This window comes from Amphiura filiformis, chromosome 12, assembly GCF_039555335.1.
Source record: "Amphiura filiformis chromosome 12, Afil_fr2py, whole genome shotgun sequence".
NCBI classification, from domain to species: Eukaryota; Metazoa; Echinodermata; class Ophiuroidea; order Amphilepidida; family Amphiuridae; genus Amphiura; species Amphiura filiformis.
In genome coordinates, this window is record NC_092639.1 from 14,139,196 (window position 1) to 14,166,735 (window position 27,540).

The following is a 27,540-nucleotide window of genomic DNA, read 5'->3' on the forward strand; positions in this document are numbered from 1 at the left end:
GTATTTTTCTGGAATGGGGAGTAGTAATTTTACTGTATGGTGTAGCTCAAAGTACTTTTGCAAGCTACGCTCATGACGGTAGCATTTAAAGGCTTTTTCAGCGATCTCAGCGGAAGTCTACAAAAAATAAAATTGTGTACAGAACGTGAAGTCATTAAAGTTGTCATTAGGTATTTTTGAAATGATAAATATGGCACATATTCAAGAAGGCATATTCAAATACATGTAGCTAATTTCTCAACTTAAACTGTTGCGATTTGGTAGGTCACAGCATCTTGCGAATGGTAGTGAGCTTTGGCAAAAATTGCATTATTCATTTCATAGCGAGTATGTAGAAGAATTCAAATATCACAAATAAACTTTTGTAAATCCTGTGGTTCTTTAGTTATGTTATACAGAGGCTGAAACAACAACACTTTTGTAAAACGTACATAACTCATTAACAACAATAAATCAAGCAAGTTTACAAAGTATATGATTTGTATAATAAACTTTTGCAAAACATAAAGTGTTATTTTCTAATAATATATTGATTTAGACAATGAAATCGATATTTTTGGCTGCTTCGACCAACAATACCGCATCTACCCTTAAGTAGAGAAATTACAGATTCATGTAAAATGTCTCAATTTAGCTTCAATATACGGCTTTCAGTTTAAAAACACCAGCATGCTATGTTAACACATCTAATATGACACTAACAAAGGTGCCAAAATCTAAATTTGGATGATTTTTACGATCCTAAAGATGAACAAATCACTTAATTGGCCTTTAATTAAAATCATGCCAATCATTTGTCTCTGTATTGCAGGGCGCTGTGAGTGGAATCATTTCTGGATTGGCATTCACTTGTTGGATAGGTGTAGGAGCAAATATTTGGCGACCTACTCATTATAAGCCACCACTGACTACAGATGGGTGTGATTTTAATATGACAACAGCTGCAATGACTACCTTAGTGCAAGGAACTCAAATAATCACAACCCCAGAACCTTGGTAAGAAGGGTTTTTTTTATCATTTTATATCAGGTTAATTTGTTATCATCAGACTGGCAACCTAGTTTTTGTCCAGAGGTTGCTGTCGTTGCTGGCGCCAGATGATAGTCGGAAATGTTGTGTAAGAGATAGTTATTGTCGTACTTGACATTGGCTTTTTTGTCTCGCCAACATTCGCCACAGCAGAGGGCAGCACACATGAGATTCTGTATACAACATTAGGCTGTTTGTCCATAGGGGATTTGTCTTTGACGTAAATAAGTCCCCAGGCTATTAATGGGTTTGAAACCTAGAAAAAGTCTGGAAGAAATGCTTCACTGAGAATATCTGACAAACCAGCAATGTATTGAATAAATAAATAAATAAATAAATAAATAAATAAATTTCGGTGTTTTATATAGCGCCTTTTCCGGATCTTAGAGGGGTCAAAGCGCTGTAATTTCGCTGCCATGGTGGATCATCACAATCAGATCGCATCAACTAGGCTGGTTGCAGCCGAACTTGGCGCAAACCTATCCGCACTTAGATTGTAACATCCACCAATTATCTATGCAGCTCCCCAAATTCCATTGGGTGAAGGAAGTTTTTGATAGCCAAACAACTAATCACCGATTTTTTGAAAGCAGGAGGAAACCGGAGATCCCGGAGAAAACCTGCGAGAGCGAGCATTAATTGTAATTTCTAGACTGTCTACTACACCCAACACATACCGGCCACTATTTCCAGTTTGACTTCATTCACAAGCTTCGGGTGACCAGAACTCTCAATCACCGTGCACATACAGTGATTAATAACGCCCAAAACATTCAAGGCAAGAAATGCCACATTCAGGGAGTTCTTTTGGGAATTGCGGATACCTGGTCAGGCATTCATCAACATTCGTCCAGCTACAAATAACTAGGAACATAATACTTTTTCATCTATGGTCAGCCAATTTCTGAATTGACCAATTTACCACATTCTAATTTCATCCAGGCCGGCGATAACCAAACTTTATACAGTGTCGTATATGTATTATCCCGTCATTGGATGGTGTACTTGTATCTTAATCGGATTATTTGTTAGCTTTTTAACAGGTAAGCAGAAAAAATATATTGAAATTGTTCTTCAACTTATCTCTAACATACGGGGCAGATATCCAACATAATGTCCTGTGTACATAATTGGTAATCTATATAATAATACGTTATTCTCTGTTTGTCTGTTTGTCTATTTGTCTATTTGTCTGTTTGTCTGTCTGTGACTGCTAATGTGAGGCCGTCGTAAGTCGTACGGGGCTCAAACTTGGTGAGTGGGTGTAGTTATGTCCTGGCAAGAAGAAGTTTATGTTCGTTAAGTCATCTGACCCCGGGGTCCCCTCCCAGGGGTCATCTGAGGTCAAATGACTAAAACTGTCGTGTGAGGCCGTCGTAGGTCGTACAGGGCCCAAACTCGGTGGGTGGGTGTAGTTCTGTCCTGGCAAGAAGAAGTTTATGTTCGTTAAGTCATCTGACCCCGGGGTCCCCTCCCAGGGGTCATCTGAGGTCAAATTACTAAAAACTGTCGTATGGGCATGAAACTTGGTAGGTACAGACAACATAAAGAGCCAAAATTTTGGAAGGTCATTTTGGGGTCATCAGAGGTCACCCCAGGTCATCTGAGGTCAAATTGGTAAAAACTGTCGTATGGGCATGCAACTTGGTACGTACAGACAACATTTAAAGCCAAAATTTTGGAAGGTCATTTTGGGGTCATCCGAGGTCACTCACGGGTCATCTGAGGTCAAATTAGTAAAAACTGTCGTATGGGCATGAAACTTGGTGAGTACAGTCAACATTTAGAGCCAAATTTCTGGAAGGTCATTTTGGGGTCACCAGGGGTCATCTGAGGTCAAATTAGTAAAAACTGTCATATGGGCATCAAACTTGGTGGGTACAGTCACCATCAGCCAGGTAATCGTGCTGTGTCTGTGTAATTGTGACTAGTGTTTACAAAAATAGTCAACGTGATATTTTTGAAAACTATAATGGACTCACGCAAAACACTATTGGAACAAAACATACATATTATAATATACCTACCAAATATTTACATCAAAGCTATGATTGCTTGTTTTATTTTACTACCTATTTAAAAAAACTTTAGGTCCAACAAAACCCAGAGATGTGGATCCCAAGTTGTTTATCTCCGTGGCTGATGCAATGTACTGCTGCTTTCCTGAGTCTTGCAAAGTAATTTTCCGATGCGGAGTTCCAAGATATGAGGATTTGGAGGCCGAAAAGGTGACGCATGTCAAAGTTTTATCATTATTATTATTATTATTATTATTATTATTATTATTATTATTATTATTATTATTATTATTATTATTATTATTATTATTATTACTACTACTATTATTATTTTGTTTATACATCAGGCTGATATACAAATGCTTACGATGACGGAACACGGATTTCAAGGGAAATTCAAAAGCTATTCAGAAACAGGGACCGATGATCTATGGTTTCAGAAACCTGAAGACAACTACAACATAGAACATTCATCTTACAGCGAGGGAAATTCCAGGGAAAATTCTGGTTACAGAGAAAATCAATCTTACAGTGATAGTGATAGTTACTAGACGGTGAATGAAGTAACCTAATGGTCTGAAGGGACTGGACAATTAGGCAGAGTTGTGCACAGGGTTCGCAAACCCTCGTGGTTCAAAACCCTAGTCCTTTGTGCTCACTCTAAATACTTCCTATAGATCGGAAATTACATAACCTTATTTATGCTGTGTATCGTCACGTGTTTGAAGTAGTTTTTTGCAGTTTCAAGTAGATGATAAATGTGGAACGCTTAGGTTCAAACTATATTCGATTTTAAGGGATCTGGAATGAGCGTTTTGAGCGTTTCGACAGTATTGTTTGTGGGACATGAGAGCACATCAGACATATCGCATTACATATTGCATTCTGAATACGAAGAATGTCTTTCTAATATCAAATAATTTTCATTTTTTGAAATTCACGATATAGTACAAATTTTATGACAAATTATTAAAATTTGATATTTTTCACATTTTTGATATATAACAGTCCTCGAAGTAACTAAAAAGACCTAACTTTTTTGGTGTTTTGGGAAAAAAATCCATATCTTCAATACAAAAGGTCAAAATTTTCAATTGATCGTCGGCTTTTCATCCCACCTACATACACTTTAAGTATAAATCATCAGATTAATAGAGTTTACTTGAGTACTGTTAAATATCAAAATATCAATTTTAATCATTTGCCATAAAATATGTATTACATTGCGAATTTCAAAAATCAAAATTATTTGATATCAGAAGGACATTCTTCGTATTCAGAATGCAATTCGATATGTCTGATGTGCTCTAATGTCCCACAATAAATACTGTCCAAACGTTCATACCCCATCCCTTAAGGGTACTAATAATTGTGACGTATAAAAGACAAGACGAATAAACTTGTTGGTTGTCTAAAAAGTTTTCTGAGCAATAAAATATCTTAATGAGAAAAAGCTTGTGTCGGACTTTTATGTTTATACATGCGTAATTGTTTCAGTTACAAATTTTACCGCAAGTCTAGGAACAATCAGCAGGTTTTGCATTATCACAAAAAGATCAATATGGCAGTTATGCCTTTTTGTCATAGGCGAGAGAATTATCATCCGTGAAAATTGGGCCCCATGTGATGGCTTTTGAATGCACACACGAATCATTTTGGTATATGCAAGGCGTATTGCCATATATAGCTGTATTTTTCATCAGGTGAATTTTAAGAGATGATTTCAATGATTTAAGAGAAGAACAAGCACAGATATAAATAATGAGGTAGAGAGTTCCGCAGACGAGTAGCTGCCTCAGCAAATGATCTGTCCCTGACCGGGATGTTTTTTGTTCAACAATATTAGCTGAGCGTGGTGGATTGTATGGATGAAGCAGGTCGATGTATGATTGTGCAATTCCATAAACATAGCAATATGTGAGAAGAAGAAGCTTATATTGGAGTCTCAAATAAACTGCCAGCTAATGTAAATCAGATAAGATTAGGGTTATGTGACTGGAAGGTTTGGTGCGTGTTTTGAATCAACTGCAGACCAATGAATGTGTTCTTTTGGATGTCTAAGAAGTAAAAGTCCAAATGAGAAGTGATAAATACATGCACTAATCATTTAGTGTCCTGTTCAGTAAGGAATTTGCGAATTGTACCCAAGGTTCTGATATGATAATATAATGAAGTAGATTTGATAAGTGAAAATAATTATGTGCGAAGTAGTCATTTGAGCGTCCAAGAGCGTTTCACAGGAAAAATAGCAGTCACCAATTAAGTAAGTCCGTGATCTTATTGAGTTGCCAATTAGAATAAACTCTTGTCTTGTCTTCATTACGCTTGAGATAAAACTTTTTCATCCATTGACAGATTTCCTTGAAACATGACTCCAGAAGAAGAAAGGAATTTTCAGCTACGTTCTGTGATGCATCAAATGAAATAAAAATCTAGTATTATAAAACAAAAATGTTGGACCTGCTATAACATAAAGGAATAGTTTGTGATACCTAAGATGGTTCATTTAGGGATTCAATCATGTTTCACCGTTGTTCATCACCGTTTAACAACGATGCGGCCGCGTCGTCTGCGTGGTTTACTTCGCGAAGTAAACCACGCAGACGCACCGGACGCGAGTTAAATATCGTATAATTCACGATTATTTTACGAGGAATGTCAGTTCATCATTGCCACTCAGCCTTACAAAAACTTCGATGATTTCTTTTTTGATATCAGCAATAAAACTACAGAATAAAACGACAATGTTTAGCCGCTACCTGAAAAATACTGAATTCAACTTGTAAGCTGGCATACGCACAAAGGTTCCAGGCATGACGAATTTTACGCGCTCTCGCGTAACGCGTAGTCTCGCTCGCGTTCGCGTATACGCTACAGTAAAAGTGTGGGTTCATCACGGTTTAACAACGGTTGGCTCCTGTACAAAGGTATAGGAAGAGTTGTTGAATACTAGGTAACACAGTGACACAGGTCAATAACCATTCAGTCCTATTGGTTGTGACCATTTTGTTGTTTAAACTATACAAAAGTAGGTCATTAATAAAATAACTAAATTTGACACCTGTATAACTTTGACCAAGGAATTCTGAGATTGCCTGAAGTGCCGGCTAACAATAGCTATCGTATTTTTCCTAATAAGTGACTAAAAGTAGAACATGAGCCAATTATTTTGCTTGTATCACCTTTGGAGTCAATCATGTCAATTGGGATCCCAATTTAATTGATCAATCTGAATTACTAAAGAGGTATTTGAACCTAGTTCACTCATAATGAAAACTTTTCCGACTCGCTTCGATGGCCCTAATTTAATGGTAAAAACGACTCTATTGAACATTCTGATTCCGATTGATTTTTTCAAGAATGGAAAGGAATCGCCGATTTGTATCTTTCTTTCTGGGGGTAAATGGTGAATCAACAAGCTCCCTGACCCCGGTCAACCCTTGGTTATTTGCGCTATTTTACTTGTCAGGCAGTCCTATTCTTGTTACTTAAAATCTGAAATAGTGTCCATTCTGTAACCAAATATTTGTAAAGGCCATAATTGTTAGAAAAATTGATACAACAGCAGTCTATACTTCTGTGTAGCACTTAGTAGTTTTGTGATCATTATAATAGAATTTAATATGGGATGTTGTGTGCCTTCATTATGATTCATTATAAAATGACACAGCCCAGTATGATGTGCTCATTCCGCCCAACTCCACCCAGGTTACAACCAATCCCGCAACCAATTAAGGCTCATTTATTTCACCACAGTAGAATTGACTGAAATAACTGATTTCCACTAAGTCTATGTCGACTCTTATCATATCTGTTATTGATAAGATATACAAATAAAGTAAGGTGAAAATAACTGAAACTTTGGACACATAAAACGCCTAACCTGGCTACCTGAGTTCATTGCATTGGTTTGTCCTTTCTGTATTCAGTCATTACGATTGTGGCGGTGGTAGCAATTACGCCGCGAGGAAAATTCAATCAAAACACTGAGAGAATCAATTTTTGCACAGCCTTCTAGCACTACCATTTGGTGGTTGAGAACCAGAGTTACAGATTTCTGTTAGCTGGTTTTGACCATTACTTTGGCTGCCAAATTACTTGAAATACAAGAACCATCATGGCGGATGATACTGTAGGAACTTTCGGCACCATAGACTACATTGTCTTTGCTTGCATGTTAAGTGTCTCCGTCTTCATAGGAATTTACCATGCATGTGCAGGAGGAAAACAAAAGACTACTAAAGAATTCTTACTGGCAGACAGGAACATGAATCCGATCCCTGTATCAATGTCTCTAGTCGCCACTTTACTTTTATTTCCGCAATTACTGTTCTGGGAACACCGGCTGAGATGTACGTCTATGGAGGAATGTATTGGTTATTTGCCATTTCTTTTATATTTGCTGGACTCTTTGTAGCACGTTTTACAATGCCAATCTTCTTCCGTTTTGAAACGACAAGCGCAAATCAAGTAAGTGCAAAATACTAAAGTAATATTCAGATTTCCTTTGACAGCATAACCATCGCGTATACGCGCGCGACGTCAAGCGAGTGCATTGGACCTTGTGCAAAATAATACGCGCTGGACGGCTATCAGTACGCTTAATTTGTAAAAGGGAATCTGAATAAGACTTTATAGCCATCATATTTTACCAAGCCAGTGGTTACATATATTGCGCACAAAAATTAACTTTAAACGGCAAATTCATAATTACCAAATGCACTTTATTTCCTCAACTTTGAATAAAAAGCAGAGATCATTTCAAAAAATGACAAAATTTAGTTAGAGTTTTCCTCAAAACTCATATATTTTGAGCAGAGCGCAGTAGGTGTTAATCTGTCATGCATTTTAAAGCGTGGCAGATTAAAATGAGCCCATTACAAATGGGAATCGCTCTGAAGGAGTAAATATCCAAATTTGTCCAGTTTTGAAAATCTAACATCTTGTCATTGAAATGGGCATAACTTGGGAGATAAAGTTAAGATTGTCCATCTATTGATTTAAATTAGTTTTAGCGTCTTTGAGAAACCACTTTTATTTTAAGTGTAAAGATACTTTTGTGTGCATTATACAAGCTTGGCGTATTTAATTAAGAAGGCTTTAAAGTAATATGATTCTTCTGTAAAAGGACTTCCCTGGTAGCCAATGGAGTCAAGTGACTCTCATAGTGGAGTACACTAACACTGACTCTCAAAAGGAGTCGCCTGACTGTCACAAGAGTCAATTGACTCTACCTGCGGAGTCGTGTGCGGTGTGGTGGTTATTTGACACTGACTCTCAAAAGGAGTCGGACCTGACTTTCACTACAGAGTCAATTGATTCTACCCGTGGAGTCAATTGACTCCACATTCAGAGTCATCGACGCGGTACATGTGCATTGCTGAGGTAACACCAATTTTGAATTATGCTGCGGTTAAGCATACTGGTCATTCGCACGGTGTATCATATGTTGGTGTTTGGACAGTGTTATTTTCATGCTGTAGGCTAACTTGGTCTGGATTCCGCAGGAGAATTTTAACCTGACGGTGAGGTAAAGCTAATAAAAGTAAGCTTTCCTACCTGGAGTCGGACTGTCGAATGGAGCCAGGGTGACTCTATAAATGGCATCTGGGTTACTTTAGAAGCAGAGTCCACCCAATGCGTGCCTTTATGTCTAAAATGACTTCATAATGGAAGTCAAATGACTCCTGTGTAGAGTCATCAACGGTGACTCTTCAGTGGAGTAAACAAATTATGACTCTTCAATGGAGTCAGATGACGACTCCAAATATAGAGTCATTATAGACACAGAGTCGCAGAGTGGCTGGACTCTGCTTTTAGAGTTACCCTGGTACCAGTTTGGCTTTCAGCGTTACATCTATCTTTATATACAATTGTGATGGGTATTAATAGTCAAAATACAGTATTACGGCTACTGATAGGTCACCAAAATCGGCTTAAAATGTTGATATTGTTAGGACAGAGCAAGCAAGACCGAAGGCCGAAACACCTTTTTTACATATTTTTTTCGCATATTACACCAGGTTATGACAATTCTAATATTTCTGATACTTATTAACCAAAAGTTACTGATACGTTTTGCTCATTGGCAGTAAAATCCCAAGTTGCAGGAAGTCTACAGTCCAGCTTGTCCATTCCCTAAGGGAGCCGGTAAGTGAGATCCCATGCGGCATAGGACACGCGACACGTGATGTTCGAGGCTGGCGAAAATACAAGGCTGATAGCTAGCCCCATTCAAAATACATGGGAAATTGAAAAATAATATACTTACAGTGGGGTACATTGTCGTACCCCGACGGTTTTAGAGTAAGATAATTTTGCTTTTGACACCACATAACAAATTTAAATTTGTTTGTGAAGATTTCATGATTACGTGTTAATCCAATGGCGACGTCAAAAATATCGCATCCACCACCGCCTGGGAGATCCAGTGTGTATGGATAGGCCCTCTAAGTTAGACTACGAGACATGGCAAAAAAGTGAGGTAACTTTGTGTAAACCAGGTAACAACTCTACCAGAGGTTAAACTTCAAACTTGCTCCGATTGCGTTAAAATTCTACTAATGTATTCCTCTAGTCATAAGGATGGATAAAATGTGTATTTAGGATGCACCGTTCTTGAGTTATAACCACAAAGTCATTTTTAACTGTATTTGGTCAAAAGTGTGACAATGATTTTGGTATAAATCGTGATGAAGAAAAATACATTTTCAGGTAAAATAAAAACAACTGAGTGTAGAAACATTTAAAAACCACTAAAGCTTTGTCCAAATAGGTTTCACACACATTGAAATTGGCAAGTTTTTCTATACGCATTCTCAGCTATTCGCTGTAGAAGTTGTGATGTTGAATGTATTGCCCCGCACTAGAAAAGAGCGATAATATTGTATTTAATCTATGATTGCACACAATACACAGACATGACAAACATTCAAAAATTGTATTCATCTATTGCTATGGTAATTAATCTTGTTACATCACTACTTCTACGGCGAATTTTGCGGATCTTTGAATGTCCCTTGAAATGACTTGGCAACTGTTAAAGCCATATTATAACATTTCTGTAAAAATAGATTAGTATTTATTTTCCATAAAATGTTAGCTTTTACTGTCAGATATGTCCCTTTTAATTTTGAGCCGAACAAGTGAGGTGAAGCATAGAAAATTGGAATTTACTACTGGCGCCCATGCATGTTACTGCTGCGGTTGTAATACGCTACGATCCTCGGGGTGTGTGTGTTTGTGTATCCCGCACGCCGTGTACGTACTGTGCATAAGTGTTCGACTAATATTTCCATCGTAATAATAAAACGCCGGTTCCATCGTTTTATTCAAAATCTCGGATTTTGACAAAACTACAGCACCTAAAGTCTTGATTTTTGCAGAGTATCTTTATTGACTCAAGTACATTACAATCGTGTAAAAACAGAATTTAAAATTTTTTTGAGGGCTTTCTCCTCAGCAAATGTTATAATATTGCTTTAAGTCTGTTACAAAGTCGTGTGGGTGTGGTATTTAGGAACTGGTAGCCCTCAATAACTCTTCTTATACTCGTTAGTTATGATTGCCTAACAAAAACATAGACTATTAGTTACACTGGGTAACTGAACAGGACTTTGGCTTTCAGGGTCAAATCTACTTTTCTTGTAGTATTTACTGAACGCTCTTATCAAAATAATAATAATAGAGTCAACAGATAGCGTGTTTAGGTAAACGATTTTTAAGTTATGGAAGAAACACTCGATACAAAATTGTAATCCTAGATAAATAAAAACTAATTAAATCAAATTATCAGTTTATGAAAATAATGTTTACATCATAATGCGGATCGAACGGTCAAGTGGAATTCACAAGACCAGAGACCCTACGGATAAACACACTATGCAAGAAAACTCAGACAGTATCTCAAAAATCAGACGTACCAAAACATATAAAAATCATAATGTATATCAACTAGCTTCAACTTGGCATTTTGTAGTTACCTATTGTGTGATGATAACATACCGGGACGTTTCAATCCGGAGTCAAATTGATAAATGGTACATACATTTATGATAAGGAGGCTATTTATTTTTACAATATACATGTCAATCAAGTAATGCAGCAATCCCAACAGAGATCCCTAGATATACATTATTATATCACTCATATATATATTCTAGACAGTTCATTGGTTGATTACCATTTGCCATTTTTACCATCACCCTCTCCGTGTGATAGTATACAAATACAACATGTTTTGAGGGGAAGTAGTCAAAACTACTGGTCCCGAGGTGTTGGATGATTTGACTACTTCCCGACGCGTCAGCGGAGGGAAGTAGTCAAATCATCCAACACCGAGGGACCAGTAGTTTTGACTACTTTCCGAAATAAAACATGTTGTATTTGTTTTACTATACCTCATAAATATTTTCACTATCACGGTTAAATCGTAAACAAAAGTCAAAACACACACCAGTCCAGTCAACGTCACAGCCGGCCGGCATGGCAAATAAGCTTAATATTTTGCTTACCAGATTTTATTGCAGGATTTCTGTTCAATCAATCTACATTTTGACCTATATTATTCGAATTTTCTTTTTAACATTCCATAAATAACATTTTGTTTCATAAAACGTCAAATTCGTGTGTTATTATCCATTGGTAATCTCGGCAAAATAACTGCAGCAGACGCCATTTTCACGATAAACGAATCTGCAGAATCGCCGTCGTGTAGCATAATGCTACGTCTGAATGAACGGTGGCGCGCGGGGTCGAGACACCGTGTGGTAGTAGGGTGCGGAAGTTTTTACTCCTCCCCGCGTGCGCGTAATTGCTCAGGGCGGGGAAGTAGTCAAAATACCGTACTCGGACGCTGGCGTTATTAACCAATAAGATGTCTGGATTACCTAATGAATATTTATGAGGTATAGTTATTTTTACTATCATAGTGCTGCGACGCAGTGCGCCTGCACCAAGCCGTGCGCTGACACTTAGACTCGCCGATTTAGTTATGGGTTGGACACCAAAATGTGAAGTATGTCACGGCAAAACATGGTGTTATGTTGATGAAAAAATGTATTCCCTATGTTAAATAGTATTTTTGAGCATCAGAATTTATGTTTGAGTGATATAAAACAAATATTAACTGGCTTAAATTCGTGTAATGGTGAAAGATGTATTGTTCCATTCCACTCGCCGTTCCGGCTCGTTGAATGGAACAATCCATCTTTCACCTCGTGATTATATTTCGACCATCAATCACACTCATAGACAGTTAATATTTTGTATACTATTGTATAAACGTAAATACAACGCTTCCAAAGTCCCTTTACCTTGTTAAGCCTTGCAAAAGGTCAACATCATACTGTATGAAGTACTAAAAACGTTAATAGAAAGCATACAAGCTAATATATATACATAGTCAAAAACAATGAAGGAACCAAGATCCAATATACATGTATAAGTAAACTACCCTTTCCGCATACACAGTCAATACAAATAAACTCAACCCAGAAAGTATCGAAACGATTATAGATGATCAGATATATCGGGAACTGAAATACATAGCAAAATGCTTTTGTATATAAAGTGCAGCTTTCTCGTGCCCATTTTGATACCTCTTGTTGCTCTACGATATCATTTGGTCGAGTTATGGGCGCTTGAGTGGCTTCAAGTCGGAATTTGAAAGTTGCACTTAGCTCATATTCAAGCCAAATGCGTTGTACTGTGTCCTTTGTGTTGATTTTGTGTGTGGGGGTGGGTGGGGGGTGTGTGTGTGTGACGATACATGAAATAAGTTTTTGCTATTTATTTCAGTTCCGATATATCTGACCATCTATAATCGTTTCGATACTTTCTGGGTTGAGTTTACTTTCAACCCCATGTCCCTGCAACCTTCCAACCTCGACATTACTTATCTAGCAATACAGAGGTCCTGGGTTCAACCATCCTTTTAATAACCACATTTCACCCACTGATTACTCTTTGGAGTCTAAATCAGTCCGTATCTATTGACTGATTAAACCAAACGTTTACATTTGACCGTTTTGTCTTAAACCTAAGAAAAAGACAATATTGCTTAAATATTATAAAGAAACAATGTTGCTCCAAAAACAATAGCAAACAAGCTTAAACTATAAATTAGCCCCGATAGAGGGCAGGGCCTGAAGAATGAGGGAAATTATGGGGTAAAGAGTAAAAAATAATGTAAAAGTAGGCCTGTCCGTAAATATAACAGAATTTTCGTTATCAGTTCGTCATCCTTAAGGTTACTCTTGCTTTCTTGCCCTGCGGGGCCCTTATATTGGGGTCCCACTTGGAGTGTTTAGTCGTCGTATGGAGTCTCCGGCCTGGGCCTGCCGGCCCTGCGGCCTTGATGTTTTTGGTTGATACTGGGCCCCAGCATCAACAAACAACAATGAGTAACCTTAAGGGTGACGGGCTGTCTCTAATTATTTTTTTTAAATAACCTTAATGTTAAAACCGTGAGTAACCTTAATGTAACGACCTTGAAATGTAACTTCTAAAAATACTAGTTTTTATATTCTATAGTGTTTCAAGTTTCAAGTTTTTATTTGGAATTCACTTTTACATCAGCGGCACTCATCTATCTGATGGTGCATCCAAGACATTAAATATACAAACAAAGCTTAATAATTATCAACAATTATATAACAAAGTAAAAATATACTCAAGCAAAGGGTACATATAAATAATCTAAAGTGAGGAAGAGGGCTAAAGAAAGAGAACGGATGAAAGAAAGAAAGAAAGAAAGAAAGAAAGAAGAAAAACGAAAGAAAGAAATAACTTAATCAATTGTTACAACAAAAAAAAGACACGTACAGTGTCATACAGATATACTTATACTATATAATACATGTTTGTATGAGCTTCATAAAACAATACATTAATATGGGTTATAATTATGAGATCATAAGTCTTTCAATATATTACTCCTTTCTTTCCACGCATCAGTGAGAAACATTTTACTACATTTATCAAGTATAGACCCTAGATCATAGCTATCTTCGAAGATGTTATCTAAGAGGAGATGGTGTCTAATATTTGCATCCCCAACCGAGAACATATGCCAAATTACTTCCCAGCCTTTAGAACATAGATTTCTTTCAAGTCTTTTGAAGTGGTCATTCCTTATGTAGTCCAAACTTGTACAATTGAATAGAAAGTGATCAACTGATTCCTCCTGGTTTAAATTGCATAACTTACAAAGACCCGTGTTTATATCTGACCATGACTTTTTCCTTCCTTCCAAATCTAAAGAATTAGAGTTATATTACCTAAAATATTTCTTCACTACGTTGAAAATACGTTTTAAAGTGAATTATGACCAACAGAGGGCGCTATTACTGTACTAAAGTACGTGGTATTTTGACAACGGAATACACCGTGACCATACGTATGCTAGCATACAGCATACTCTTCCAAGCACGGTCTTCACCGTGACAATACACTACGTATTGTCACAGTGTTTTCCATATGTGTGTATTGGGTCTTCTGAATCCTTATGCAAAGAATACGTTGGCATGATATATATTCAGAAATTTGATTATAAATTGGACACTCTTGTTGCATGCAAATTCGAAATTCGTGTTTTTCTGTTTTTCCCTTTTTAATATTATATGTTTTTCGGGGGATTATCAGTCTATTGCAATTGACCAGGTGTACCCATTGTTTTTACCTAGATTTTCCTAGATTTACTGGACTACATAATAATTGTTCGGATTCATATCTGCTCCTTACTTCATAGCGACGATTTTATATTAATAATTTAACTGGTGTTTGCCGAGCGGAACGGGCTCCGACTTATAATCGGAAGGTTGCGGGTTCGAGCCCCGGTGACGCCATCGTGCTGTGCCCTTAAGTAAGGCACTTTATCTCGATTACTCCTCTCCACCCAGTTGTATAAATGGGTACTGGCATTCTTAAATTCTGGGAAGGTAACAGACTCGCTGCTGTGGAGGAGGTGTAGCGACCTCCCTATAGCAACATTACATGGAGGAGTCTGGCCCAATCGCCAATGAAAAAGAGATGGGCACTCCGATCACTGTTTATACAAGATCGTCTCCTTTACCTTCAATTATTGCGGTAATTACATGTATCCATATTAAAGAACATTTTAATAGTCATAGACAAATAACTTGAGTACTCTTATATTTTGGTATACTTTCTGTATTTTTACGCAGTACCTGGAAATGCGCTTCAACAAAGTGGCACGTTTGTGTGCATTGGTAACCTTCATGGTCCAAATGGTAAGTGAAGCAATTTTTAAGTTATTTATTAACTTTAATTATAAAAAAAATAATGAACTTCCTCTCCGGAGCAAACATGATACTCTAATGATCAGTAATTTACCACGATTTAGACCAAATATAAGTCAGTGAGGTAATTTTTTAACTTCTTTCTCTATAATCAGTTTCTTTACATGGGTATTGTGATCTACGCACCAGCTCTAGCCTTAAATCAAGTCACAGGAATCAATCTATGGGGTTCTGTGTTAGCAACTGGACTTGTATGTACCTTTTATACAACGATCGTAAGTACTTCTTTTTTATTTTTATTGCCAAGTTCATTTTCAACGGACTCACGTTACCCATTACTCAGTTCATTGGTTACAAAGGAACGACTGATTATGTAACGCATGTCACAATATAGTTCATTCCAAGTTCATCCACGAGCTTCTATATACGCGCTCATCATTTTTAGCTATTTTGTGGCGCCCGGGACAAGGATACAAAATGGCGCCCCAAACACCAAACAGGTAAAAATATTTTTCCGGACTGAAATTGTTTTAGCAGCAGATGCTAGATCGAAGCAGAGTTTTATTTTCATTAGAAGCTCATCAGAGGGAAATAAAAGTTTTTTACTGTTATACCCCTCCCCTCTCGAGTGATAAGAGGGCTGAAACTCTCCAGACAAGCTGATCATCCCGATGGTGACACCACAAGACAAATTCCATAGTCATTGTGCATATTCAACTATTATAACATACTATATAACGCGCCGTTCGTAGCCCCCATTTCAAGAACCTCTAATGGTTCTATATACATGAGAACAACCAAGAACTTTTTCTGAGAATATGTCGAATTTTGATTTTATACAGGGTGGTATGAAAGCTGTGTTATGGACTGACGTATTTCAAGTAGTCGTTATGCTGGCAGGATTTTTTGCTGTTATCATTGAAGGCTGTAGACGTCTTGGTGGCATAGATGTCGTGTGGCAGAAGTGTGACGAAGGACAGAGGCTTGAATTCTGGGAGTAAGCTTCTTAACAGTGGTCTGTATTAAAATCTGCCGAATTTCAGTAAATAAATGTATTCAACTGAAGGATGATAAATGCCGATATTTATATAGCGCTTTATGTCGTAAACAGCCTCAAAGCGCTTTACATTTATTCCGCCGTCATTAGAATATGTCGGAACCACGTTTGCAGCCTACAAGTGGCGCAGGGTCCATCAGTACAACGACTGTGACTACCCCTAACAGCTTTCCATTGCACCTGGGTGGGGTGAGGCAAGCGAGGCAAAGCGCCTTGCCCAAGGGCGCAACACGGTGGCGGGACGGGGAATCGAACCCACGCACGTCGAGCAAGCTCTCAGATTATGAGTCCAAGGCCGTAACCACTGAGCCACAGTGCCCTCGGTGATGATGATATTCTTTCACAGGTTATAACAATTTCTCTGGTAGATTCTTAAGGACGTCCATTAAACAGTACACTCACAAATATTATTAGGCATAGCTTTAGCCCCTCAAAGAAAATCCGTTTATTATTTATTTAACTGCTTCGCCATCATATTTAGTAGATTGATACCCACCTAGAAATCAACACATGAACAAACAATTCAACCAGTGCGTTTGGACAACAAGGGGTGAACCTCAGATTAATAAGTAAACAGATTGGAATTTTCCATGCCTGTGCCCTCTACGCGTACTCGAATTCAGCTGACGCCGGTACAGCGTTCAGACCTGGCGACATCGCGCAAAGTTTCTTTTGTGTACGCTCGCGCTATTTGCGCTATTTTTGAGTTTGCTCACGCGGTACCTGACTTAGCGTCGATCCCCATGGGCAAGATGCCAAGTTTCCACGGTATGGGGTGAACATCATAATATTTTCGAAACTTACTGCGATTACAGGTGACGCTTTCTGTACATGGAACCCACAGCTTAACGTCCACTCCGCAGATCTTACGAGTGCTCCTTCTCTGATTAGGACAATTAAATTTTTTTTACTTGATGTTCCTAATTTTCTATTGTCTTTTTTTATAAAGTTTTGATCCCGACCCAACGATACGACACACCTTTTGGACCATTGTAGTAGGTGGAACATACGCATGGGGTTATACATATGGCGTCAACCAAGCCCAGGTACAAAGGTATCTCTCTTGTGGAACGGTAAAAAGAGCTACAACGTAAGTCTAGACCAGAATTATAACAGGTTTCTATGACCAGTAACTTGACCAAGTATGAAGCTTGATATAGATGAATCCAACGAGCCAAGTGATGATCAGAATTCAGTCGGCCATTACTGGGTCCCGCCTGCACCAAACTGGTGTTGTTACTGCCCAATTGGGTGGATTAAATCCGCTTAAAAAACCGATGTTGAATTGTATTGTGTTGTAAAACTTTCATCATTCTTTTGTCTTCGTGTAACACGGGTGATGGAATGCAGTTTAATATCCCCGCCAAGGCCACATCATTTCACATTTTAGGTGGAATAGACCTAAGGGGGACCCAGCAATGGCTGCCATTGAGGTGTAGGAATGCGTGAAATTGGATTCGTCTATACTACAGACAGTGAGTGCGATAAACTGCAATTGTTGTCCAGATAAGGTACATGTGAACAGAGCAGTAGAATAATTGAGCCTAATGGGATGTTAATTATTGGCCCTTTAGCTAAACATTTTTCCCCGCCCAGGAAAACTTATGCACATGCATGGGTCGGAAAAGACAACCTTTATATTCCCGGTTTATATTAAGCCTTGAGATCTCTTTATTTGTTTTAATACATGTATTTGACTGCAAACGCTGCTTGATCATGCTCCGTAGCCCTCCAAGGCTCCTTGAAATCAATTGTTTTAAAATCGAGTCGATTGTAGCCCGATATCAATGTTTATTTTCATTTAAATAAGTTAGTTTTCTCACTATACAGCGCACTGGCTCTGGCTATGCTTGGAATGACTTGTGTTGTATCATTAGCATGTGTGGCTGGGTTGACCATGTATGCGTACTACAAAGACTGTGATCCCTTGGCGTTAGGAAGAGTCTCACAGAGTGATCAAGTAAGATTACCCATTGTTAGGTTATTGCTATAATCACTATTCGTCGTAGAAGTGATGATGTAACAGGATTAACTACCACAACAATAGCTAAAACACTTTTTGAATATATCGCCCTGCACTACAAGCAGGTTGCACTCATCACCCGTGTATGTCTGCAATCATAGATTGAATACAATACCGCTCTTTCAAAGATACCAAGTCTTTTTACTGTTATACCCCTCCCCTCTCGAGTGATAAGAGGGCTGAAACTCTCCAAGACAGGCTGATCATCCCGATGGTGACACCACAAGACAAATTCCATAGTCATTGTGCATATTCAACTATTATAACATACTATATAACGCGCCGTTCGTAGCCCCTATTTCAAGAACCTCTAATGGTTCTATATACATGAGAACAACCAAGAACTTTTTCCTGTTCTTTGACATCTATGTAGAGGTTCCGCGTGAACATACTAGTGCAGTGCGATATATTCAGAAATTGTTTTAACCTATTGCTATGGTAGGTAATCCTTCTAAACTACAGAACCATAGTTTTTCGTTCTTGGTATATTTTTCTTCTCGAAATACAGTTTATAAATGACCCGCGCAGTCACGTTGACCATTGATAACTGTTTATGAAAGAAAGAAAATAAAGACCTATATATCTGTACTTTTTCAGTTGATTGCGTATTTCACTTTGGATTTATTCGGTGATTATCCCGGTCTTCCTGGGCTCTTCACGTCGGCAGTATTTAGTGGTGCTCTCAGGTATGTACTATGTTTAGACCTGTTTAAAGTCGAGATATGACTACATGTAATGTTTTGATAAAAACGGATATCTCAATAGCTTTATAGGCTCGACCTATAGGGGTGTGCGCGAACGGGTGTGTGATGTGTCTCACGCATCCAAGCCTTTGCATCGGGGCTTGAGATTGGAATTCCAATTTCCTTTCTCACGAAGTAAGGGCTAAGAGTAAAATTGTACAATTGTGTTTGGGAGTGGCCTTCTCCTCTTTCTCCTTTTCCTTGCTATTTTCTTCCATTTCTTGCTTTGTTTTTTTCTGGGCCAGCATGCATCTTTATTAGCCTGTACTGGCTATCCAGGCTTGTGCATTTATTGTATGAGCTTGGAATGGTCCATGAATTTCCCATGGATTAGCATGTGTCCCTCACGGACCAACCTGGTTAAACAAACAAACAAACAAACAAACAACACCTACTTACACAAAAAACCTGTATAATTACTATTTAAACTTATAAAGGACGATACACATATCCAAAAGCAGCATTATATCTAGTATTTACTAAGAGATTATATCTATATATTTTGAATTAATTGAAACAGTTCAGTATCTTCAGGATTAAATGCATTGGCAGCAGTCACGACAGAAGACTTTGTCAAGATGTTCTGGAAGAATTGGACAGAAGAACGCATGGCATATATCAGCAAGGGTGTAGGTAGGTATCATTTAGAATCCATACACTCATAGAACCACGTAGCCAATCACCAAATTCGTTAGAAAAATATATTTTACTTTATAACCTGTACTTTTCTAATCGTACTCCTTCTATTACGCGCAGTGCTTCCGAACGCGTTTGCGGCGGGTAGGATTAATTCATTTGCTTTTTACAATCTTGTTATAAAAATAGCAAAATGGTTGCTATATAGCAGCATGATTGTTTTCTCGTGTATGAAAAACAAAGTGCGTATTACTTGTTGATCGAGAAATTGGACAAAATAATGCACTTGCGCCGAGATGTTGATGCATTGAACGCATCAACAGTATTTCGTCAAATTTCACTTTCAACAAGTAATACGCACTGCGCTGCGCAGTTATAAAGCTATAAATAGGCCAGTCTGGTGATTCGAGATGTGTTGGTGAGGGGTATGGGCGAATAGAGGGTGCGAGTTTTGGTGTGTAACCAATTTAGTAATGAAAATATATCAAACCCCTAATTCACTCAAGTGAAATTCCTAGTATACGTTTCGTTTGTTCCTCTTTTCCAGCTTTATTTTATGGACTTGTAGCCGTGTTTTTATCTTATGTCGTATCTCTAATGAGTGGATCAGTTTTAACGGTAGGTATGTGGGGGTGTAGGTAGGGTGTACATTTTAATGGCATAATAATGATTCAATATGTGACCGTCCACGGCGAATGAGCCGTAAATTCCTCCCCCGGTTAATTTTGTTTTATTTCGTGTTTAAAAATAAACATCATAAACTTAAAATGGTATATCATTTGACTTCAAACGATATCCAGAAGCGGGGTTATGGTTTGTTAAACTTTGCTCCTTCAACAAAATTATAGCTTTTTACGTTTTTACATGTGTCCCTTTTTCCACCTTGTTGGCAATAAATATCAAACAGTCATAATTGGCGGTCATTTCAAATCATCCCCAAGTCAACGAGGTTTAAGAAAGTTCTCTCATTGTTAATTGTTGGTTATGCATACCTGTACAAAATACAATGCCTGGTAACCCACCACTTGAACAGGATTTAGCAATATAAGCAAACAAAGACCAGAGCTATTAAAAGTTCTATAGCCATCTAAGGTAGAAGCTTATTATCCACTTCAACAATATGATTATTGATTAGTTTTTCACTATCGAAATGAGACGGATGTCGGGCCAGCTTAAGTTACCGATGAATATGACATTCGTACACATTTTACACCGTAGCACAGAATACAATTTAGGGAATTTACGGCTCATTTGTGCTGCCGGGTCACATATATCATCCTGCTCACGAATGCAGTTTTCAGATTATTAGTAGTAGTATCACACACTGTAAGTCAGTTCGATTTGTTATCATTGTGTTTGCTGATTTCTACATACAACTGACCAACTGAATCTTGAAGCAAGTGACTTTGATTTGGTGCCGTATCCATTTTGTGTTTGTTTTTAAAATACGGTTGATCCATAAGGACACACATTAAAGGAGGATTCCGTGATCCTAGCATCCTCTTTTTATGACATTTTCAGTAGATATCCACGAAAAAAGCTTATTTCCAAAATTTCAGTTGATTCCGATTTTGCGTTTGCGAGTTATGCATGATTATGTGTATTACACTGCTCCATAGACAATGCGTTGTAATTTCGTTCTGGTGTACCAGAACGAAATTCAAATTTGGCGATATTTTTGCTAAACGAATTAATCTGCAAGAAATATTTGGTACATAAACATTATGTAGCCAGAGGTATCCAGTGGTGTAAAAATCTCAACTTTTTTGGGAAAAGTGGGGGATGAGGCTGTGGATCACGAAATGCCCTTTAACAGCTTGTAATCTGTGTAAAAACACTGAGACCATACACGCAAGATGCCCAAGTCAGACCAGTAAACCGAGACCATTATATCAGTATAAACAGTCAAGAAGGCCCTCAAAAAGCATATTAGCATTAGTTTGCAGTTCAAGAGGAAGCTCCGCCAGAGCAGTTCTTCTGGGGTGATCCAAACCTGCCTTGTTATCAAATTAATCAGTGACAAGGTTATCTCTGAATTTGACAGGTGCTAATTGATGTTTTAATGTTATTGCATCAATTAGTACCTGTCAAATTCAGAGATAACCGGGAGATAACCTAGTAAATGATTAATTTGATACCCAGGCAGGTTTGGTTCATCCCAGAAGAACTGCTCTGACGGGGCTTCCTCTTTAAGAAGGAAAAGGAGGAAGCAAAAAGAAGCAAAGAAAACTACTTCCAATAAGCAATTAAACAACTTTACTGCTATGGGAATGACACATGAAATGAGGCACAGTGTCATCGCCCCGATATCTTCATGGCAGAAATCGCCATGGTAGGTTGAATCCACCGCCACGCATGGCCATTTTGTATCGACCTGTTTAATAATTTTGAGTCGCATAATGGGCCGAAGGACATCTGACTAAGGCTACTGACAATAGCCCCGATTAGCCCGGTGACTGACCTCGCTGTGTGCCTGTCGTGCATTGTACGCCATAGGTCCTATTCTTTGGTGACATCCCGCTATCTCTAAGGTCCGCTATCTCTAAGGTTCGCTATCTCTAAGGTTCGCTATCACTAACGTGTAAAGTCTATGGAGATCAGAATCCCGCTATCTCTAATAGAGAAAAGGGTTCGCTATACCTAAAAAAAGGTCCGCTATCTCTAAGGTTCGATATCACTAATTCCAATAAAGGTCCGCTATACCTAAGGTTCGCTATCACTAATTTTGTTTCAGGTTCGCTATCCCTAATTAATTAAGGTTCGCTATCTCTGAGGTTCGTTATCACTAATTTCGATTAAGGTTCGCTATACCTAAGGTTCGTTATCACTAATCTTAAATAAGGTCCACTATCTCTAATTTTAAATAAGGTCCGCTATCTCTAATTTCAAATAAGGTCCGCTATCTCTAATTTTAAATAAGGACCGCTATAGCGAACCTTATTTGAAATTAAAGATAGCGAACCTTATTTAAAATTAGAGATAGCGAACCTTATTTAAAATTAGAGATAGCGAACCTTATTTGAAATTAGTGATAGCGAACCTTAGAGAGAGCGAACCTTAGAGATAGCGAACCTTAGAGATAGCGAACATTCAATAAATTAGTGATAGCGGACCTTATTTAAAATTAGAGATAGCGAACCTTATTTAAAATTAGTGATATCGAACCTTAGAAATACCGAACCTTTTTCAAAATTAGTGATATCGAACCTTAGGTATAGCGAACCTTTTTCGTAATTAGTGATAACGAACCTTAGAGATAGCGAACCTTAGAGATAGCGAACCTTATTTGAAATTAGTGATAGCGAACCTTAGAGAGAGCGAACCTTAGAGATAGCGAACCTTAGAGATAGCGGACCTTATTTAAAATTAGAGATTGCGAACCTTAGGGATACCGGGATTGTTAAAATTAGAGATAGCGGACTTTTTTTAAATTAGTGATAGCGAACCTTAGAGATAGCGAACCTTCAATAAATTAGTGATAGCGGACCTTATTTAAAATTAGAGATAGCGAACCTTATTTAAAATTAGTGATATCGAACCTTAGAAATACCGAACCTTTTTCAAAATTAGTGATATCGAACCTTAGGTATAGCGAACCTTTTTCGTAATTAGTGATAACGAACCTTAGAGATAGCGAACCTTAGAGATAGCGAACCTTAGAGATAGCGAACCGTAACCTTTAGACTACCTCAACGATTGGCACTACCTCAACGATTGGCCTATACACTGCGCTATATATTTCGGCACATATAAATCAGAATTATTGCCCGGAATTATTGTCAGTTTTTGACTCAAGACGCACGGTTCTTTCTCAAGACGCAAGCTAACGACTATCATATCTGTTATATATTCAAGTGCAAGGAACCAGATCTGGTTTCTTTATACGAAATCATTTACGGGAGATATTCATCATTTTCTATCCCGGTATCCAAAGATTTTCGTCTCATAGCAAACTCGTGCATAGGACATTCACGTGTATCGATCCCGGGTATTTATTTTAGTATCTCTGCAGATAAAGTAATTATTAGCCAGGCGATGTCAGTGTGTGAGGGTTCTTGTCCTTGACCCCAAATGGTATTCTGTCACTAGCTGTCACTGTTCATCATAGCCTCCTCACAACATTACACTCTCATAATGTTTCCATACTTTCAGATTTCATTGAGTCTGTTCGGCATGCTAGGTGGACCACTTTTTGGAATGTTCAGTTTGGGAATGTTCTTCCCATGGGCCAATTCCAAAGTAAGTACTGATTATAACTGACTTATTTTGCATCTTCAAACATCAAAGAATTAAACTATAATGTCCCAGCAAACACACACCCCACACACACAAATTAGCGGTATAAACATAGAATATACGTGTTTTGGTTTTGGTCAAATCGTTTTAAATAACATTAAAGGTTATGAAAATATTTTATGAAAGAAAGAAATGAAAGAAAAAAAACATTACAATAACAGTTTTAAAATGATATTGTGAAATGTTTTTTCACATGTTTGCCAATACAAGGTGTCCCATAAAAAGGTTACATGTAGAAAATGAATCGCACTGTCATGTTTTCAGGTATTATTTATTTAACCTTCTTGTAATTATCTGCTACGTTTCAACTCTGTATCTTAACGGCGACTTAAGGGGGTACTACACCCCTGGCCTATTTTTTCATTTGAAATAGGCACAGAATTGGGCAGGGGTGTAGTACCCCCTTAACTTATTAGGGCAAGATGACATCGATTGAGTAACTAGCATCAGAATATCGCACAACAAAATGCATACATTTGTTTTCGAATTTTTGTCTTAATAACTTTTTTTTTTTTTTTCATGGTTAAACTTTTTGCACTCAAGGTCTTAGAGTCATATTTAAACATGTTCCAACTTACTTCTAATTGAAATTAGCCAAAATCTTTTGATTCTGGTAGATCCAAAATAATTGAAAATGTTGGAGGATGACACTGCACTGAATTGACATATTCTTGAATCGTTAACCTATTGGTTTTAAATAATGTTCCCGTCAGTAGCCAATCTTATTCTTTTTAGGGCGCTGTAAGTGGAATTATTACTGGATTAGCATTGACTTGCTGGGTAGGAATAGGCGCCAACTTATGGCCACCGACTCACTATACTCCACCACTTACAACAGATGCATGTCCATTTAACTTCACAACGGCTGCCACGACCATTGCTCAAGCCACTCAAATAATAACAACACCAGAACCATGGTAAGATTATTGAATCACAACTTTGAAAACAATCTGAAAATGAATTCCTGCCGCTTCCATTCTCTTAGATCTTTCCTAGTGACATCCCTTGTTATGCCATAGTCGATTCTTGATATATAAAAATATGTTATTAATCATGATGAACGTATTCAGATGAAGTATTTGATAAATGGTCATAAAAAAGTTTAGTAACAGTACAAGTAAAGAATACGTATTTTATTGAATGCAACATATCTTGGCATAATATCAAGAATATTGAGGGCTCACTTACTGAACAATTCTGATTTTGGGATCTACCAGTTTATTGAACGTGAAAGCCCGAGTAAAACTTTGAAAGCTAGCAAAGAGGGCGACCGGTAACTGTAAAGATCAGGTGTTTTATGTATAATGTAACAAACAGCCAAAATATGCACAATTGGGCAAGTGGACTACTAAGACATCTATCTTGTCTTTTGTATCTTGTCTTCAGTGTATTGAAAACAAAAACTGAAAAAATCGAACTTTCTTGAGTTGAAAACTGTCTCGAATAAAATCGTCATGCGTGTCTGTTGAAGTACTAGTGGATTCGCCCTACTATCACGGCAATTTTTGACACGAAGATATAGGGATGGTTACGCTGTGTACTAATTATTTTTATATCATCATAAGTATTTCAAGAAGATACTTCAGTATGACTCTTACTCTTTATATTCATTCAGGCCGGCAATAACTAAACTCTACACGATTTCATACTTATATTACCCTGTCATTGGCTGGTGCTGTTGCATTCTGGTCGGTTTGGTCGTTAGTTTCATCACAGGTAAGAAAAGCCAAGAGAAGCCAAGCCATCATTGAAAGTCAGGTAATCACCGGGGATAATAATGATAATGGCCATTTTGGGGGTTTTTTTAAAGGGGAAAGTAGGAAAATGTTGAAGGTTATCCTTTTAGAGAATAAACGATAGGAATTTTTATTTTGCCTATCTACCTGCCTGTCGTCTATCATAGGTAGAGGATAGGCAAAATAAAAATTCCTATCGTTTATTCTCATTCTTAGTCAGTTAAATATTATTTTAATAACTGTAAACAATTTTTTTAAAGCAAAAACTAAGTTACCGTCATAAAAACTCCCCTCATTATAAAATGAACGAAACTTGTTTACAACTTCTGTTGCGAGTACTGCTAGCGCGTCGCGTATTCCGCACTAGTCTACGCATTACAGCGCAATACATACGCGCACCTCTACAAGCGTGTAAGGCATTATCAAGACGCATGATGACGTGGGGTCGTCTACGGCCTGATAAACGGCACCCGAAATCTTGCGATTGTCCAATCAAAAATGTGTCTACGACCTAGACCACTCCCACTGACTAAGAATAAAGTATAAAACCTTGCGTTATATGACACTGTTTTTATAATCTCAAGGCATGATCAGGTATTACCTTAATCGGAACTATCTGCGAGGTCTTTGTTAAAAGCTACATCTACATGTACCGCACAAAATTAATTTCATTTCCAGAGTAAGAGCATTTTTTTGGGGTCCTCATTGCATGCCAGAGAGAAAAAAAAAATTAATGCAGCCTACGCTTTTTATTAAAGACCAAGAGCCAGTATTTGGGTCGCTTGTCACTGGTCAACCACTAATCATCAAAACTCTTTTCCAGTCAATATACGCGAATATTTTTGATGTAGCCAATGTAGGATTTGCGCTAACATTCGGCTGAGAGATGTTAGATCGTTCACTTCATATGTACTGTTTTTGAATTATAGGCTGTTTTGTTTGTCTATGTTTTTCTGTGAAATATAATTTTAAAAACAAATGTATGGGGGAATAATTCGTTATATTCAGGGCCTACGAAACCTGAAGACGTCGATCCCAAACTGTTTATCTCCGTGGCTGATGCAATGTACTGCTTCTTTCCTGAGTCTTGTAAGAGGGTCTTCAGATGCGGTATACCAAGATTTGAAGACATTGAAGAAGAAAAGGTAAGACCAATTTGACGATCAAAGAATATTTTCCAAGCACGATGAATTATGTTTGTAAGTTATCTAATTATATTATTGTAATAATGAACAGCAACATAGTAGTTTAACAAATCGGTAAATGCATAATGTAATAACTGTACAGCATATTCTAACCAATTCAAATGATCACAACGTAGATAAAGACCATGATGATGATGATGATGATGATGATGATGATGATGATGATGATGATGATGATGATGATGATGATGATGATGATATTTTGACGCATGATGCCGACGAGAAGCAGGAGAAGAAAGAAGATGAGGAGGACGACGACGAGGACGATGAAAAGGAGGACGGAAGAGGAGGAGGAGGAAGAAGAAGAGGGGGAGGAGGAGGCAGAGAAGGAGGAGGAGGAAGAATAGAAGGAGCGAGTGGTGGTCGAAGAAGAAGATGCTCTTATTGATAATAATTTTTATCTGAAACCAGGAAACGGAACTTGATGTCCTTACTATGACGGAAAAGGGAATGGAAGAAGGAAAAATGAAGTTAAAGGACGAAGGAAAAAAGATCCAAAAATGGAAAGAAGCGGGAACGGAAAATCCGAACTTTCAT

General features: G+C 37.8%; 1 protein-coding gene across 1 annotated transcript in view; it reads left to right on the forward strand.

The window, feature by feature from the left end:
- The window catches only part of LOC140166649 (sodium-coupled monocarboxylate transporter 1-like), a 35,018-nt gene extending 9,205 nt beyond the window's left edge, over positions 1-25,813 (forward strand). Inside the window, exons 10-20 of the mRNA XM_072190148.1 lie at positions 15,233-15,298; positions 15,463-15,582; positions 16,150-16,304; positions 17,314-17,454; positions 18,195-18,324; positions 18,985-19,073; positions 19,651-19,763; positions 20,314-20,384; positions 23,919-24,005; positions 24,798-24,979; positions 25,678-25,813. Coding sequence (XP_072046249.1) covers positions 15,233-15,298; positions 15,463-15,582; positions 16,150-16,304; positions 17,314-17,454; positions 18,195-18,324; positions 18,985-19,073; positions 19,651-19,763; positions 20,314-20,384; positions 23,919-24,005; positions 24,798-24,979; positions 25,678-25,813 — 1,290 coding nt within the window. The remainder of the gene's footprint in view (positions 1-15,232; positions 15,299-15,462; positions 15,583-16,149; positions 16,305-17,313; positions 17,455-18,194; positions 18,325-18,984; positions 19,074-19,650; positions 19,764-20,313; positions 20,385-23,918; positions 24,006-24,797; positions 24,980-25,677) is intronic.
- The last annotated feature ends 1,727 nt before the right edge of the window (positions 25,814-27,540 follow it).